The sequence below is a fragment of the Oncorhynchus mykiss genome, chromosome 16 (genome assembly GCF_013265735.2).
Source record: "Oncorhynchus mykiss isolate Arlee chromosome 16, USDA_OmykA_1.1, whole genome shotgun sequence".
In the NCBI taxonomy this organism is placed as follows: Eukaryota; Metazoa; Chordata; class Actinopteri; order Salmoniformes; family Salmonidae; genus Oncorhynchus; species Oncorhynchus mykiss.
The window spans coordinates 16,719,522-16,736,536 of record NC_048580.1 but is presented as its reverse complement, the minus strand read 5'-3'; the positions used below and the strand labels follow the sequence as shown (position 1 = coordinate 16,736,536).

Here is a 17,015-nt window from a genome sequence, read left to right as displayed (position 1 = left end):
GCTTTTACGCCAAACATAACGTTTTACGTTGTTGCCAAAAAGTTCAATTTTGGTTTCATCTGACCAGAGCACTTTCTTCCACATGTTTGGTGTGTCTCCCAGGTGGCTTGTGGCAAACTTTAAACGACACTTTTTATGGATATCTTTAAGAAATGGCTTTCTTCTTGCCACTCTTCCATAAAGGCCAGATTTGTGCAATATACGACTGATTGTTGTCCTATGGACAGAGTCTCCCACCTCAGCTGTAGATCTCTGCAGTTCATCCAGAGTGATCATGGGCCTCTTGGCTGCATCTCTGATCAGTCTTCTCCTTGTATGAGCTGAAAGTTTAGAGGGACGGCCAGATCTTGGTAGATTTGCAGTGGTCTGATACTCCTTCCATTTCAATATTATCGCTTGCACAGTGCTCCTTGGGATGTTTAAAGCTTGGGAAATCTTTTTGTATCCAAATCCGGCTTTACACTTCTTCACAACAGTATCTCGGAACTGCCTGGTGTGTTCCTTGTTCTTCATGATGCTCTCTGCGCTTTTAACGGACCTCTGAGACTATCACAGTGCAGGTGCATTTATATGGAGACTTGATTACACACAGGTGGATTGTATTTATCATCATTAGTCATTTAGGTCAACATTGGATCATTCAGAGATCCTCACTGAACTTCTGGAGAGAGTTTGCTGCACTGAAAGTAAAGGGGCTGAATAATTTTGCACGCCCAATTTTTCAGTTTTTGATTTGTTAAAAAAGTTTGAAATATCCAATAAATGTTGTTCCACTTCATGATTGTGTCCCACTTGTTGTTGATTCTTCACAAAAAAATACAGTTTTATATCTTTATGTTTGAAGCCTGAAATGTGGCAAAAGGTCGCAAAGTTCAAGGGGGCCGAATACTTTCGCAAGGCACTGTATGAAAGCTGGTGGTTCCTTTTAACATGAGTCTTCAATATTCCCAGGTAATAAGTTTTAGGTTGTAGTTATTACAGGAATTATCGGACTATTTCCCTCTATACCATTTGTATTTCATTAACTTTAGTATTGCCAGTGTAACAGTATAGCTTCCGTCCCTTTCCTCGCTCCTCCCTGGGCTCGAACCAGGAACACAATGACAACAGCCACCCTCGAAGCAGCGTTCCCCATGCAGAGCAAGGGAAATAACCACTCCAAGGCTCAGAGCGAGTGATGTTTGTAACGCTATTAGCGCGCGCTAACTAGCTAGCCATCTCACTTAAGTTACACCAGCCTCATCTCGGGAGTTGATAGGCTTGAAGTCATAAACAGCGCAATGCTCGACGCACAACGAAGAGCTGCTGGCAAAACTCAAAAAAAGTGCTGTTTGAATGAATGTTTTCGCGCCTGCTTCTGCCTACCACCGCTCAGTTAGATACTTAGATACGTGTATGCTCAGTCAGATTATACGCAACACAGGACACGCTAGATAATATCTAGTAATATCATCAACCATGTATAGTTAACTAGTGATTATGATTGATTGAATGTTTTTATAAGATAAGTTTAATGCTAGCTAGCAACTTATCTTGGCTTGTAACAGGCAGTCTCCTTGTGGAGTGCAACGAGAGAGAGGCAAGTCGTTATAGCGTTGGACGAGTTAACTGTAAGGTTGCAAGATTGCATCCCCCGAGCTGACAAGGTGAAAATCTGTCGTTCTGCCCCTGAACTAGGCGGTTAACCCACCGTTCCTAGGCCGTCATTGAAAATAAGAATATGTTCTTAACTGACTTGCCTAGTTAAATAAAGATTAAATAAAGGTGTAAAACAAAAACACAAAACACACAAAAAAAATAAAAATCGGCCAAATCGGTGCCCAAATCTACCGATTTCCGATTGTTATGAAACTTAAAATTGGCCCTAATTAATTGGCCATTCCGATTAATCGGTCGACCTCTAGACTGTGAGTGGCTTTGATAATTGGATTGAATTCCTCATGTCTTACTCATTTTTAGGAAGAAGTATGGTCCAAATCATATGTTAGGTACTATATTTTTTAAAGATTATATGAATCCTATAAATTAAAATGGTGCAATCAATCAGCATCATTTCTCAGAGATCAAATTATATTTAAACAAAATCATGTTTTTAGGAATGCTAATCTTATCCATTTCTGACAAACTATTTCAGAACAATCTGAGATGGTGGGTGTCGAAACCCTCTTGTGTTTTGAGGTTAAATAAATGTAGGGAGGAAGGGCAATTTCATCTCGTTTCTTAGATGTAGGCCTACTTTATATCTTATTACCCACTTTAGAAATGGAACTATGAAAAAATAAAATTATGGATTAGGTCTACTGCACTTAAGTGGCTTGACTCAACAATTCAGTCCCACTAAAGCCTACATCTTCACAAACAAGACAATTATTTATTTTTCAATGTAGCCCACATCATGTTCTAGATATGAATAAAGTCTCGTTTTACTTTATTAAAAGTCCAATCCTATTATGTTTAGCTTAGGTAGATGATTGAAAGATAATATTTTATATTAAGTACCAATGCTAGGAGCCGGACAACCTATTGCCATTGAACCAGGATTCAATCTCCCTTCAAGAACATATCATCATAAATCTAGAATTAAACTGCTGTGCGTTTGTCAGCACAGCATACGAATGCTCAAGACCAATTCATGGCTATTTGATAGCGAACTTTAGCTAGATAGCTGACAAACTAAATAGCTAGTTAACGTTAGTTGGATAGGTAACGTAGTTATTTCACTAGCACAAAGCTAGTTGAATTGCTTTAGGGAGCTAAATACTCGGCAGTGAATATGATGACATTTGCGTAAAATACGTGTCATGTGAAACTAGCTAGCTAGCTGCATTATTCATTTGTTGACATGACAGAAGTCATTCGTTGGCAAACTAATAGAGCTTAACGTGGTTTACCTCCACCTAATTTGGGAATCCTTCCAATTTTGTTGGTTATTTCTGCTGTCAGGGTTCCAAAGTCCTGTTCATAGGCTTCAAAATCTGAAGACATAGTGAAGTTTGACTGTAAAACAGGTGTCTTCTTGGCTGAAAAGTAGCTGAAGATGAAGCAAAACAACGCTTTCTGCGAAGGCGGGCCGTCACTTCCGTGTTGCGTTACAGAAAATGTTATCCGGTAAGAAAGCAGCAACTGTTAACTAATTCACTGGTTCTTCCAATGAAGTGTCAAAACTTTCTCCATGCGTGGCCAGAAAAAAAAATACGTGTACAGTGAAATGAAAGACATCGCATTAACTACAGTTTATGCATTAGTTACACATTTATTTATAGCTTCATCACATTGAAATAGAATAAACCATATGTTTTTAAGAAGACATCGAACATTTTTACAGAATAAAGTATGTTGCTACAATCTCTACTAATCCCACATTTTGTCTATAATGTATCAAAATGTGATACACAATATATACCTCCCAAAGAGTCCTATTCCAATAAAATACAGCAGAGGGAGCTGCGCGTCTTTAGAAATGTCACTTTCTCCGGTTCAACTTTGAAACGTCATCTCTCTGCGACTTGTTGCTGCAACCAGAGCAAATATGTAAATGTTCCTTTTCAATCCACTTTAATCGTCGAATTAACGATTGTATATAGACGTATGATGTATGATATGTTGTTGTTTTAGGAAACACAGTTTGACTCAAGAGTATATTTCACCGATGTGTCGTTGAATTAGCAAAGTAGAGGGTATCTAGATCAAGCTAGTTGTATGGGCACGTCAGCCAAAAAAAACATACAAATATGTTTTATTGTCACACACCGGATAGGTGCAGGGAAATGTGTTGTTTTTACAGGGTTAACCATAGTAGTATGGCGCCCCTTAGGCAAACCAGGGTTACGTGCCTTGCTCAAGGGCACAGACAGATTTGATTTATTGTCGGTTCAGGAAATTCGAATCAGATTCAGTCTACAACGTAAGTAACGTTAGATCGTTTTTCCCGCCATGTTCCTGAATTATCAGCTGACCGATAAGAAGCAAGACAATGTTATAGCACTGAAATGATCAAGCCAACAGGATATATTTGGATTATAGATATGTAACGTTATGTGCCTTAGAGTATCACAAACATACTGTATATGCAACATATTGCATCACAGACTGGAATTGTAGCTAAAGTCTGAATAGTTTCTACTTGTCCTCTAGCTAGATATAGACAGTCATTCTATTATCAATCTACAGGGCGCCTTCTCCAGTGAGGAGGAAGGAGCATATGGATGACAAGGCAAAAGTGCGAGAGAAGGAGAAAACGGGTGCCACCAAGGAGAAAGCTGAGAAGGACAGGGGAAGGGAGAAGGGACGCAAGCGACGTAGCTCCACTGGGAGCAGCAGGTCAGTATTACTGTACCCTTACCATAGCATCTCTTGTTTTTATCAGACAACTTATATCCTCAGTCACTGCTTTCTGATGCCCCACAGTAAGCCCATCTTTCTGTCTTCACTCGGATCTAAAGTAAGCCCCTCTCCCGGTCTTCACTCAGGTCCAGCTCCAGTAGCAGCTCTGGCTCCAGCTCCGGTTCTTCCAGCGGCTCCAGTTCCTCCTCTGCCTCAAGCCGCTCCGGGTCTTCCAGCTCCCGATCTTCTAGCTCAACCAGCTCCGGGTCGCCCAGCCCCAGTCGCCGCCGCCACGACAACCACCGCCGCTCACGGTCCAAGTATGTGTGTGTAACCGATGTGAAATGGCTAGCTACTTAGCGGTGGTGCGCGCTAATAGCGTTTCAATCGGTGACGTCACTCGCTTTGAGACCTTGAAGTAGGGGTTCCCCTTGCTCTGCAAGGGCCACGGCTTTTGTGGAGCAATGGGTAACGATGCTTCGTGGGAGGCAGTTGTTGATGTGTGCAGAGGGTCCCTGGTTCGAGCCCAGGTAGGGGCGAGGGGACAGATGAAAGTTAAACTGTTACATGTGACCTGTAAAGTGTAAAGCAGTGGTCTCCAATCCCAGCCCTGAGTTAAAGTGTGTGCAGGCTTTTGTTCCACACCAGCACTAAATACTTTCAGTTCACCTAATGGTTTAACATTTAAACCTTCATTAGTTGTTTCAGGTATGTTAGTGCTGGGCTGACAAAAAAGCCTGCATGCTCTGTAACTCTGCTGGACCAGGGTTTGTGATCATTCCTAAAGCTAATCCAAAAACAGGATTAAGGAGATGTGATCTTGGAAGTGACATCTTTTTTGAGTGAAGGAATAGAGTAAGACCTCTTCTGTTTGTTCTCTAGATCCAAGTCATCAGTGAAAAAGGATGACAAGGAGAGGCGTAAGAGGAGCCCCAGCCCCCGACCAACCAAGGTGTACCTGGGCCGCCTCACCAGAAACGTTGTCAAGGTGAGTCAAAATGACTCACCCAGTCTCCAAGTGTACATGAATACAGTGTATGTGCACATCAATGGGATTCCATATAGCCTATTTGAATGCATTTTTTGTGTCAAGCTGCAGACCGCATGTTGAAGGCATTGGAGGTTTGTTGAAGTAGGGAGCAATATCTTGGGGGTGGGTTTTGACTAAAGTCTCTGCTCTTTTCAGGAACACATCCAGGAGATCTTCAGCTCCTATGGCAAAATCAAGATGATTGACATGCCTGTGGACAGGCTCCGCTCACACTTGTCAAAGGGCTACGCCTACGTGGAGTTTGAGAATGCCGATGAGGCCGAGAAGGCTCTTAAACACATGGATGGAGGTTGGTGGAGACCAATGGTTCTGGGTGTACATTAGAGGTCGACCGATTATGATTTTTCAATGCCGATACTGATTATTGGAGGACCAAAAAAAGCCGATACCGATTAATCTGACGTTTTTTACATTTTTATTATTTGTAATGATGACAATTACAACAATACTGAATGAACACTTATTTTAACTTAATATAATACATCAATAAAATCAATTTAGCCTCAAATAAATAATGAAACATGTTCAATTTGGTTTAAATAATGCAAAAACTAAGTGTTGGAGAAGAAAGTAAAAGTGCAATATGTGCCATGTAAGAAAGCTAACGTTTAAGTTCCTTGCTCAGAACATGAGAACATATGAAAGCTGGTGGTTCCTTTTAACATGAGTCTTCAATATTCCCAGGTAACAAGTTTTAGGTTGTAGTTATTATAGGAATTATAGGACTATTTCTCTCTATACCAATTGTATTTCATTAACCTTTGACTATTGGATGTTCTTATAGGCACTTTAGTATTGCCAGTGTAACAGAATAGCCACCATCCCTCTCCTCGCTCCTACCTGGGCTCGAAGCAGTGTTACCCATGCAGAGCAAGGGGAACAACTACTCCAAGTCTCAGAGCGAGTGACGTTTGAAAACGCTATTAGCGCGCACCCCGCTAACTAGCTAGCCATTTCACATCGGTTACACGAGCCTAATCAGCTGTCATAAACAGCTGCTGGCAAATGTACGAAAGTGCTGTTTGAATGAATGCTTATGAGCCTGCTGGTGCCTACCACCGCTCAGTCATACTGCTCTATCAAATCATAGACTTAGTTATAACATAATAACACACAGAAATTACGAACCTCATCTCGAAAACAAGACGTTTATTCTTTCAGTGAAAGAATATCTTTTATAAGATAAGTTTAATTCCAGTAACAGGCAGGCTCCTCGTGCAGTGCAATGAGAGGCAGGTGGTTAGAGCGTTGGACTAGTAAACTGTAAAGTTGCAAGATTGAATCCCAGAGCTGACAAGGTAAACATCTGTCGTTCTGCCCCTGAACAAGGCAGTTAACCCACTGTTCCTAGGTCGTCATTGAAAATAAGAATGTGTTCTTAACTGACTTGCCTTGTTAAATAAAGGTGTTCAAAATAAAAAATAAACTGCCAAATCGGTGTCCAAAAATACAGATTTCCGATTGTTATGAAAACTTGAAATCGGCCCTAATTAATCGGCCATTCCGATTAATCGGTCGTCCTCTAGTGTACATGCAGTTAGCTTCTCTAGTTTGAATACATTGTAAAAGTCAACTACAGCGCTCTACTCTATTGAACTCTCTGTCCATAACCTATCCTCAGAGTTTTTACCTGAATCATACAATTAGAACATCATTTAAAAATGTACCTCTATTGGTCCTCTGTTGTCTGCAGGCCAGATTGACGGACAGGAGATCACAGCCACTGCCGTGCTGGCTCCTAGGGTAATATGCCCGCCCCCTCGCAGGCCCTCCCCCCCTCGCAGGATGCCCCCACCACCCCCGATGTGGCGACGCACCCCTCCACGCCTGAGGAGAAGGTCAGTCTCCTACTGTGTTAATGTCAATGTGTGTGTGGATGTTTGTCAGTCACAATAATGACATGTTTTACAGTACATTTCTGTATTTATTACACAAAGATGTACTTTGTTCCTATTATTTTGGTATGGTAACATCTGTATCCTCTGTTCTGAATCCCTGATTAGAATGAATGGCAGATGACCATGTATCCCCTCAGTTGTAAAGTTAAAGACCTTTGTCATCCCCTTGTTTTCATCCTCCTCTCTCTGTTTCCCAAAGGTCTCGGTCACCACGGAGACGCTCTCCGGTTCGCCGCAGGACTCGTTCGCGCTCACCCGGTCGCAGACGCCACCGCTCACGCTCCAGCTCCAATTCCTCCCGGTAGAGCTGCCTGAAACCTCTCACCTCACAGCTACTCTCCTCCCTCCTATCCTTCTCCCACCTTCCCGTTCTCCACTGTAAAAGTATGGCTGTATCCAAAGTTCTACTTAGCTTCCTTTCCTAGTCCTTCCCTCCATGTTCACTGATCTCAGAGGACATTACAGGTGAAAGCATGACAGCCTTTCTCTTGTCATAGTGTATTGTTATTGGTCTATAAGCATCATGTTGAATGCTAGGCTCAATCTGAGGCAAGAGGAGTGAAGTGAGCCCTGCTCTCAAGCCAGGTTTTTTTTTGTCCTCAACAGCTGAGTTGTGGCTGACACATTGTGATTACAGAATTCTCTTTTTTTGTTTGCACATAGATTTGTGTGTTTAGTTTTAATATGCAACTGTTACAACTCTTTAGTTGAGCCAGCTTGACATGTGCTGCCTGATGTTTTAATAAAGTTGACTTGTTTTCATCAGGCTCAATCACACCATGTTACATTCCATAGTGCCTCGAGTAGTTAGGCACTTTGCTAAACTTGATACAAGCCTCAGAGCATGTTACCTCAATCAGTATGCAGAAGTGTAGGCTGGCTAGACTGAGAGAAGATGTTTTGTGTACCATGTGCATGCACACAAGCGTGAAACAGCACTTCCGGAGGGAACTGTAAAGCCACCTCAAATAACTGTTTTACTGTCAATCTATATCCAACATCAAACCCACACACAAAAAAAGGCATGGTTCATTTACCTAAATATTTATACGAAGCTTGAAACGCCGTCCACAATATTGCATTTTAATTGTATACACATGGAGAGGAAGAGGGGACACTATCTCATGTTTAGTATATCACTGCAGCACTTAAAGGTACAAAAAAATAAAACATGACAACAATGATCTTATCCATCTGTATAGGAAGGGAAGTTCAGGGTCTGGCCTCCTTGTGCCTCCTGGCTGGGTTTGTCCATCAGGTCTTTGAACCATAGCTTTTCCAGAGGTTCTTTGGCCATCAGCTGCCTGAAATAGAAGATTGTTTCACATTGGTGATGAGATCAGTCGTGTTTATATCAAGTCATCTCAATTTTTTTGTAATGCTTTTTATTTTTTTATTTAACTAGGCAAATCAGTTAAGAACAGCAGGTAAGAGCTTTGGGCCAGTAACAGAAAGGTTGCTGGATCAAATCCCCGAGCTGACAAGGTAAAAATCTGTCGTTCTGCCCCTGAACAAGGCAGTTAACCCACTGTTCCTCAGTATGCCGTCAATGTAAATAAGAATTTGTTCTTAACTGACTTGCCAAGTCTAAAGGAACTTTTTTTTTTAAAGAACATATTCTTATTTACAATGACGGCCAAGCCCGGACGACGCTGGGCCAATTGTGCGCCGACCTATGGGACTCCGAGTCACGTCCAGATGTGATACAGCCTGGATAGTCTCCAGCAAAGAGATGCAATGTTGCATTGTATTTCAAACACTAGACAGCTACAGGGAGAGCAAAAGCAGTTGAGCTTTCATTTCACAGAACTCATACACATGTGCTCAAACACCCCTTTCCCTGGCATTTGAAAAGCAGCCAGCTACAGCTGGAAACTACAGAAGTTATGTGAAGCTGTGCAGTTGCTGGGTCGTCACTAAGTTACCACAAAGTCGAAATTGGCTAAATCAAAAAATAAACATATTTTCAGTTTGGTCTTAAGGTTAGGTTTAAAATCCTGATTTTAAGAAGATACATTTTAGATATACAGGGGCGTGGGAAGTGTGTGGCTATATATGATGTTTGTTTATTTGTTTGGGTAACTTTGAGGAAGTGCTTCCATCACTGCATGTCTCCCTCCATACAGTGCCTTTGGAAAGTATTCAGACCCCTCGACTTTTCCCACATTTTGTTACGTTACAGCCTTATTATAAAATTGATTACATCGTTTGTTCCCCTCGTCAATCTACACACAATAGCCCATAATGACAAAGCAAAAACAGGTTTTTATAATTGTTTGCTAATTTATTTTAAAAAAAATGTAAAACTGAAATATCACATTTGCATAAGTATTCAGACTCTTTACTCAGTATTTTGTTGAAGCATCTTTGGCAGCAATTACAGCATCGTGTCTACTTGGGTATGACGCTACTAGCTTGGCACCTGTATTTGGGGAGTTTCTCCCATTCTTCTCTGCAGATCCTCTCAAGCTCTGTCAGGTTGGATGGGGATTGTTGCTGCACAGCTATTTACAGGTCTCTCCAGAGATGTTCGATTGGGTTCAAGTCAGCTCTGGCTGGGCAACTCAAGGACATTCAGAGACTTTTCCCAAAGCCACTCCTGCGTTGTCTTGGTTGCGTGTTTAGGGTTGTTGTCCTGTTGGAATGTGAACCTTTGCCCTAGTGTGAGGTCCTGATTGCTCTGGAGCAGGTTTTCATCAAGGATCTATCTGTATTTGCTCCGTTCATCTTTCCCTTGATCCTGACTAGTCTCCCAGTCCCTGCCACTGAAAGACATCTCCACAGCATGATGCCACCATCATACTTCACCGTGGGGATGGTGCCAGGTTTCCTCCAGACGTGACGCTTGGCATTCAGGCCAAAGAATTCAATCTTGATTTCTTCAGAGTGGCTTCCCTCAGGCCACTCTACCATAAAGGCCTGATTGGTGGAGTTCTGCAGAGACGGTTGTCCTTCTGGAAGGTTCTCCCATCTCCACAGTGGAACTCTGGAGCTCTGTCAGTGTGACCATCAGGTTCTTGGTCAAGGCCCTTCTCTAGGAAAATACTTCTTCCATTTAAGAATTATGGAGGCCACTGTGTTCTTGGGGACCTTCAATGCTGCAGATGTGTTAGTACCCTTCTCCAGATCTGTGCCTCGACACAATCCTGTCTCTGATCTCTACAGACAATTCCTTCAACCTCATGGCTTGGTTTTTGCTGTGGGACCTTATATAGACAGGTGTGTGCCTTTCCAAATCATGTCCAATCAATTAAATTTACTACAGGTAGACTCCAATCAGGTTGTAGAAACATAATAGATAATCAATGGAAACAGGATGCAGCTGAGCTCAATTTCGAGTCTCATAGCAAAGAGTCTGAATACTTATGTAAATAAGGAAATTTGCAAAAATGTTTTTTTTTTTTTACTCTTTGCTTTGTCATTTTGGGGTATTGTGTGTAGATTGATGAGGAAAATTTTTCATTTAATTCATTTTAGAATAAAGCTGTAATGTAGAAAAAGGGAAGGGTCTGAATAATTTCCAAATGCACTGTATATATAGACAAGCTGGATGTAATGAAATTATACTAAAATAGCTTAGCACACAACTTGGGATTTGTAGGTGTCTGTAAAACAAGAGATTCTGAAGATTAAACTGAAATTTCAAGCTAGCAAAACTTCTCAAAGTAAATAAGGTGTCTTTTTTGTATATAATATATTTGCATAAAATTCTAAAAATCTGTTTTCACTTTGTCAGTATGGGGTATTCTGTGTAGATTGTTTAGGATTTTTTGTTTATTTAATCCATTTTACAATAAGGCTGTGCTGTAACAAAATGTGGAAAAAGTCAAGGGGGATGGAATACTTTCCGAAGGCACCGTAGGTGGGGTTTAGCCATAATTATGACTATGGCAACTAGTGACGATCCAGTTGCTGCGCACGTCACGAAGCTATTGCTGGCTAAATATACATTTTGAATGTATAATTCAACTTCCGTATGTTTGTACAATTTGAAGTTATTCAAATAATAATTACAAATACATTTTTTAAAAAGCTATTGCTTGAACCAACGAGTCTGTTGCTCAACCACAAGTGGTTTATTTTTCTTACCGAAATTATCCAAATTAAATTATCCTTTGTCGGGAGTACAGGGCCGAAAAAACTTACTTACTGCTGAAGTGCATACTGTAGGGGTCGAGACAAAAAATGAACAAGACCTTCACCAATATGTCATGCAAGCCTGCGGTATATTTGAAGCGCCGCATAGTTCTGACGTAGACAAACGTTCTGAGCTAGACATGAATAATCAACCCATAACATCGATTACGTTTTCGACAATCTGTTAACTTTTAAAGAGACAGAAACAAAGTTTAGACATTCTGTGACAGAAATAAGTAAAAGTACGAGCCAGCTACAGTCTGCTGTCAAATCTTTAACAGTGAAATGGTTTATTTTGTCTAAGGTGCACAATATAGTCCTCATAAAAACGTCTACATGTTGGCTGTCACCGTCAGAAAGAAAAATTACACAGGTAGTCAGAAATTGTTTCATGATCATCATACCACTGGAGGTCTCACTGCAACTGCAGAAGGGATGAGTCTGGGTAAAAGGAGGGGATGACAGACTTGAGATTATGCAGTTAGCAAGACTTCGTAGCCTAATAGAGCTGTAGTCAGGAGAGAGAGACTTGCCAAACCTTCAAATCATCCAAGCTGATCTATCATAGGCTATTAATTATTAGCATTTTTTTAAATTTTGAGTAAAGTACAAGGTCACAATTTGATTGTTGCTTTATCCTAGTTAACGTGCTTTGTATTGAAGTCTTTCGGAATTGGGTGGAGATCAAACGGTGACTATGGCCTCGGAGTCGGAGACGAATAAACGGCTATTGCTAGATGTCCTGACCAGACCTGGAAACGATGCATGTGCGGATTGTGGCAATGCAGGTAGGAAACGAACTGTTAATAAAAGAGGGGCGCCAAAATATTTTACCGGTCCCTGTTCATGTGCTCACGTGTGCGTATGAGCGACGCGCGAGGTCTCATCATCCTAGTAGAGAATGCACCTGCCATTGAATCTTGAATAGCCTATTGTTTTCTGTTACCATTGTCAATGTGACAGCTTGTCAGTCAGTGCTCTCCTTATCTGATGTCTATATTTTATTTAACAGCATTAGGCATAATTCTACTGCACTAAAAACAAAAGGTGTGGAAACAGAAAATAATATGAATTGCTCTCGAGACACACCTTATATTAGACTGGCAGCCAGCGCCAATCGAGGGGCTGGACTATGGACCTTGTAAAGCTGTAGGCTATATGGAGAGCTGCCAAATGTATTGAGACATGCAGACCCGGTAAACAAAAGTCCTATACTTCACTGAGTACCTTCCATCATGTGGTTAAATTGATTACATGTGTGGTGTTTGCTGAGTCATCCCTGTCCTGTTTGTCACCTGTTATTGCCGTTTGGAGTGTTTGTGGTGGCTAGTAGTCATTGTGTGACATCAATATAAATCGCTCTGGATTAGAGCATCTGCTAAATGACTAAAATGTACAATCCTCAGTGTGTCTCTGTGTGTGTCTTCAGTGTTTGGGGTGTGTGTAATGGGTGTTACTCAATCTTGTCTGTCAGCATGCAACAACCTTCTGAGAGTGGTCATTTCAATTTGGCTTTACAGTAACTATTGTCACATCCCTCCCCAGCCCCTCACCACCACTTCTGCATTATAGGACTTCCTCTCTTCTTCCCCTTCTCATCTCACAGTGATAAAAGTGAGCTGGTGGGGAGGTTCCAGGATGGGACTGATGCCCAGTGCTGGAGCTCTGCCCACCCAGGATTTCTTGGTAGTGGCACCATGTCTATAGGTGACATGAGGAATGATCATAAACACATACTTTCACTACTGGCAGTCTGCTGCATTTCTTCATTACGACTTTGTGATGCAGATGTCAAATAACGCATATAGATAGTAAGTCTCACCTCGCAGCATTCACTCCTTTATGACTAATGTGTTTGTGGTGGTGATAAACGTTTCAGTTTCTCAGTTTAGTTTTTTATTATAGTTGAAAATGTGTGATCAGAGAAATATTTGGCAACCACAGATCAAAAATAAGTGTTTTGTTCAATGAAGAAGTAGTGTATTTAATTGGAAAAGGGCTTACCAAGAAAAACTTCCAAAATGACTAATTTGAGGTAGAAATAAGTTGGAACACAAAAGCAGAAATTGATTTCCTTTAGCTCACTTTAATCCATATAGTGTATTCCACTGTTTAATGCAGGCTAATTTGCACCAGTGATGTTTCACTGCCAAATGATTAGTCATCTGTTCCCACACATTGATGTCACACAGTATTATGCCAATGTTCAGAATGTCTCCGCTGCGTGAAATAGTGATATAAAGCAAGGTCAGATATTTCATCCCCAAGACTAGTAGTTAAACTTACAATTACTAAGTAGAGTAATCTGATCCTAGCTCTGTAGTTAGGGACTACTTCTGCCTCAATGTGTTTCTGAATGTATTGTACACTGAACAAAAATATAAATGCAACATGTAATGTGTTGGTCCCATGTTTCATGAGCTGAAATAAAAGATCCCGAAATTTTCCATACACACAAAAAGCTTATTTCTCTCAAATTTTCTTACGTCCATGTTAGTCAGCATTTATCTTTTGCTAAGATAATCCATTTACCTGACAGGTGTGACATATCAAGAAGCTAATTGAACAGCACGATCATTACACAGGTTCACCTTGTGCTGGGGACAATAAAAGGACATTCTAAAATGTGCAGTTTTGTCATACAACACAACTAATGACAGCTAATGAAACTTTGGGTTTGCACAATCGAAGAATTTCTGCACAAACTGTCAGAAACCGTCTCAGGGAAGCTCATCTGGATCTTGACCTGACTGCAGTTCGGTGTAGTAACCAACTTCAGTGGGCAAATGCTCACCTTTGTTGGCTACTGGCACGTTGGAGAAGTGTGCTCTTCACGGATGAATCCCGCTTTCAACTGTACCAGGCAGATGGCAGACAGAGTGTAAATCCCACTTGGAGTTTTCCAAAGGGCACCTAAAGGACTCGGAGACCATGAGAAACAAGATTCTTTGGTCTGATGAAACCCAGATTTAACTCTTTGGCCTGAATGCCAAGCGTCACGTTTGGAGGAAACCTGGCAATGCCCCTACGGTGAAACATGGTGGTGGCAGCATCATGCTGTGGGGATGTTTTTCAGAGGCAGGAACTGGGAGACTAGTCAGGATCAAGGGAAAGATTAATGGAGCAAAGTACAGAGCTATTCTTGATGAAAACCTGCTCCAGAGCACTCAGACTGGGGTGAAGGTTCACCTTCCAACAGAACAAATAAGAACAACTGCCCTAAGCACACAGCCAGAAAAACATAGGCGTGGCTTTGGGACAAGTCTCAATGTCCTTGAGTTGCCCAGCCAGAGCCCGGGCTTGAACCTGATTGAACATCTCTGGAGAGACCTGAAAATGTCCGTGCAGTGACGCTCCCCATCCAACCTGACAGAGCTTGAGAGGTTCTGCAGAGAAGAATGGGAGAAACTCCCCAAATACAGGTGTGCCAAGCTTGTAGGGTCATAACCACGAAGACTCGAGGCTGTAATCGCTGCCAAAGGTGCTTCAACAAAGTAATGAGTAAAGGGTCTGAATACTTATGTAAATGTGATATTTCAGTTTCATTTTTTTTTTATAAGTTTGAAAAACATTTAAAAAATCTGTTTTTGGAGGGGTTCACGTGATCCTTAAACGAGATGGCCGCATGAACTAAGAGCTCCGCACAAGTCGTTTCCAATTCTTCATCGTACCTCCACTTCAAGTTAAACTCATTAGCTTAGTCAAAAAGTCATGGCGGCTACAAAAGGCGACATTACAGGTAACATTTTTACCCAGACTCGAGCAATAGCCATGAAAAAGCCTCCAAGAAACAGCTAGCTTCAGAAAAAGCTAGCACCCTTAGTCAGGAGCAAGAGGACCCGTCCCCTCCCGAGGCCCAACAACCTCCAACCTCGCACTCTGTTGAAGACATCCTTTCTGAGCTGAGATCCCAACGTACAGAACTCAACATCAAATTAGATGGCATTAACTCTCAGCTCAGTGCGATAGGGGGCAAGGTGACAACCCTGAAAAATTCTTTGCCTGACATCAACAACAAGATGTCCAGGCGCCCCGCGTTTATGGTTAAGGCAGAGGGGCAAATCCTATCCATGGAAAACTCACTGGCAGACTCCATGGAAACAACAGCATCTGCTAAAAAGAAAATTGAGAATCTGGAAGAGAAAACAGAGGACCTGGAAAATAGGAGGCAAAGGAATAATTGTGTTCTATTAAATCTGGCAAAAAAAGAAGTGGGAAACATCCCACTGCTCCGCTACCTGCAAGACAAACTTCCCGAGTGGCTCCACCTGTCCACCACAGGCCCATAGAACTCAAGAGAGAGCTCACCGAGCACTGAGGCCCACATCAGCAGCCAGACAACCACCACGCGCAATCACCATACATTTCCTGGGATTCACCGACAAGGAACGAGTCATACAGGCGCCGAAAATCAACACCATCACAGTGGTTAACGCTAAACTCACCTTATACCAGGACCTGTCTTCTGGAATACGCCGAAAGTGCCGAGGTTTGATGAGGTGAAGAAATACTCCATTGATCGAGGCATCTTTAGGGGATTCAAATACCCAAACGAGCTCAGGATTCTTCACCAAGGTGTCCTGCGACACATCAAAACTCCCGAAAGAGGCAAAACGTTTTTTGAAGGACAATCCTGGCCACTGAGAAATGGACCAATGATTAAAAGCGATTACTGTTACTACTAATGGAGGTAAGACAACATATGGCCGCCATCCAATGACCCACCATTTTCTTTTAGCTGAGAGAGGGATAGGCCTATAGCCTAACCTAGGCCTACTAACGTTTTAGTCTACTTTTATTTCCCCTTTTTTAAATTATTTGTAGTAATCATTTTCACATAGGCCTCCACCATTTATAGCCTGTCGATTACGACATTTACAGACCTAACGAGAGGCTCAATGTGTCAATGTTATGCCTATGGCCTTATCCTGTTGATATTACGTTTTAATAAAAACAAACAACTTATCCTCCCTCTTAAGGATCTGCTCCATCGTTTCTGTTTTATTTGGACCAAATGATTTGCCCTATGACCTTTGGAGGAGATATTTGTAGGCTGGGCTATTGATTTAATTTTCTACCAATTTTTTTTTTCTGTGGTCTGGACATGGGGCTACGTTGTCACTTACTTAATGCGGGGAAGAGAGGATGAGGCATTTTTTGGGGAGGGGACATTGTGCGTTGCTAACTGTTCCCGTTTATCGGGAACACAGAATTGAGACTGAGCGTGGGGTTAATCGATCCAACGGGATACGTCGAGTTGTTTTGGAACTGGGCTGGGGTGTTCAGAGATTTGTTATTTTATGTACACCATTTATTTTAATTTGATGTGATTGTAGCTGTAACTATTATCCACCTATTCCCAGACATAGAACTGTCATGGTCTAGGTCATGCGACAAAACTGAAGAAATATACTATGTGCTCTTAAAAAGGAAAGAGCAGACATTGCACTATTACAAGAGGCACACCTCTGTGATGCCAAACATGCTAAACTTCTCAGACCTTGGGTGGGACAGGTATTTTCTCGTCTTTCAAATCAAACAGTAGAGGCACAGACATACTTATCCATAAGCATGTTCTGTTCATAATTGACAAAAACATATCTGAT

General features: G+C 41.7%; 3 protein-coding genes and 1 long non-coding RNA gene across 11 annotated transcripts in view; 2 read left to right on the top strand and 2 right to left on the bottom strand.

Annotated features, from left to right (window-relative positions):
• Nucleotides 1-3,114, bottom strand: part of LOC110491461 (vesicle transport through interaction with t-SNAREs homolog 1A) — a 191,460-nt gene extending 188,346 nt beyond the window's left edge. For 4 of the 6 annotated variants that reach the window (XM_036946315.1, XM_036946311.1, XM_036946312.1 and 1 more), the window contains exon 1: nt 2,892-3,114. In XM_036946315.1, coding sequence (XP_036802210.1) covers nt 2,892-2,985 — 94 coding nt within the window. In that variant the 5' untranslated portion in view covers nt 2,986-3,114. The remainder of the gene's footprint in view (nt 1-2,891) is intronic. The other 2 variants (XM_036946316.1, XM_036946313.1) reach the window with 1 other exon arrangement.
• A 318-nt stretch (nt 3,115-3,432) lies between these two features.
• LOC110491457 (RNA-binding protein with serine-rich domain 1) lies at nt 3,433-8,034 on the top strand. Of its 2 annotated transcripts, none has more exons than XM_021564924.2 (7): nt 3,433-3,531; nt 4,171-4,320; nt 4,470-4,643; nt 5,206-5,311; nt 5,510-5,663; nt 7,068-7,212; nt 7,472-8,034. In XM_021564924.2, coding segments are annotated over exons 1-7 (837 nt in total). In that variant the 5' UTR covers nt 3,433-3,529; the 3' UTR covers nt 7,578-8,034. The 2 variants fall into 2 exon arrangements, with proteins under 2 accessions (XP_021420599.1, XP_021420600.1); XM_021564925.2 differs by lacking the exon at nt 3,433-3,531 and adding an exon at nt 3,532-3,904.
• Nucleotides 7,950-11,537, bottom strand: LOC110491460. Its single transcript, XR_002468836.2, has 2 exons — nt 11,362-11,537; nt 7,950-8,576 (listed from the first exon to the last, which is right to left on the bottom strand). It is a non-coding gene; the product is annotated as an uncharacterized LOC110491460 (long non-coding RNA).
• A 20-nt stretch (nt 11,538-11,557) lies between these two features.
• LOC110491459 (arf-GAP with dual PH domain-containing protein 1) overlaps nt 11,558-17,015 on the top strand; it is a 29,766-nt gene continuing 24,308 nt past the window's right edge. For both annotated transcript variants that reach the window (XM_021564926.2, XM_036946309.1), the window contains exon 1: nt 11,558-12,197. In XM_021564926.2, coding sequence (XP_021420601.1) covers nt 12,107-12,197 — 91 coding nt within the window. In that variant the 5' untranslated portion in view covers nt 11,558-12,106. The remainder of the gene's footprint in view (nt 12,198-17,015) is intronic.

Bases quoted from the DNA above. Each gene is read 5' to 3' on its own strand.
- LOC110491457 (XM_021564924.2), top strand. The intron at 4,321-4,469 runs GTCAGTATTACT...GTCTTCACTCAG, and splicing joins AGCTCCACTGGGAGCAGCAG to GTCCAGCTCCAGTAGCAGCT. The intron at 5,664-7,067 runs GTTGGTGGAGAC...TGTTGTCTGCAG, and splicing joins TCTTAAACACATGGATGGAG to GCCAGATTGACGGACAGGAG.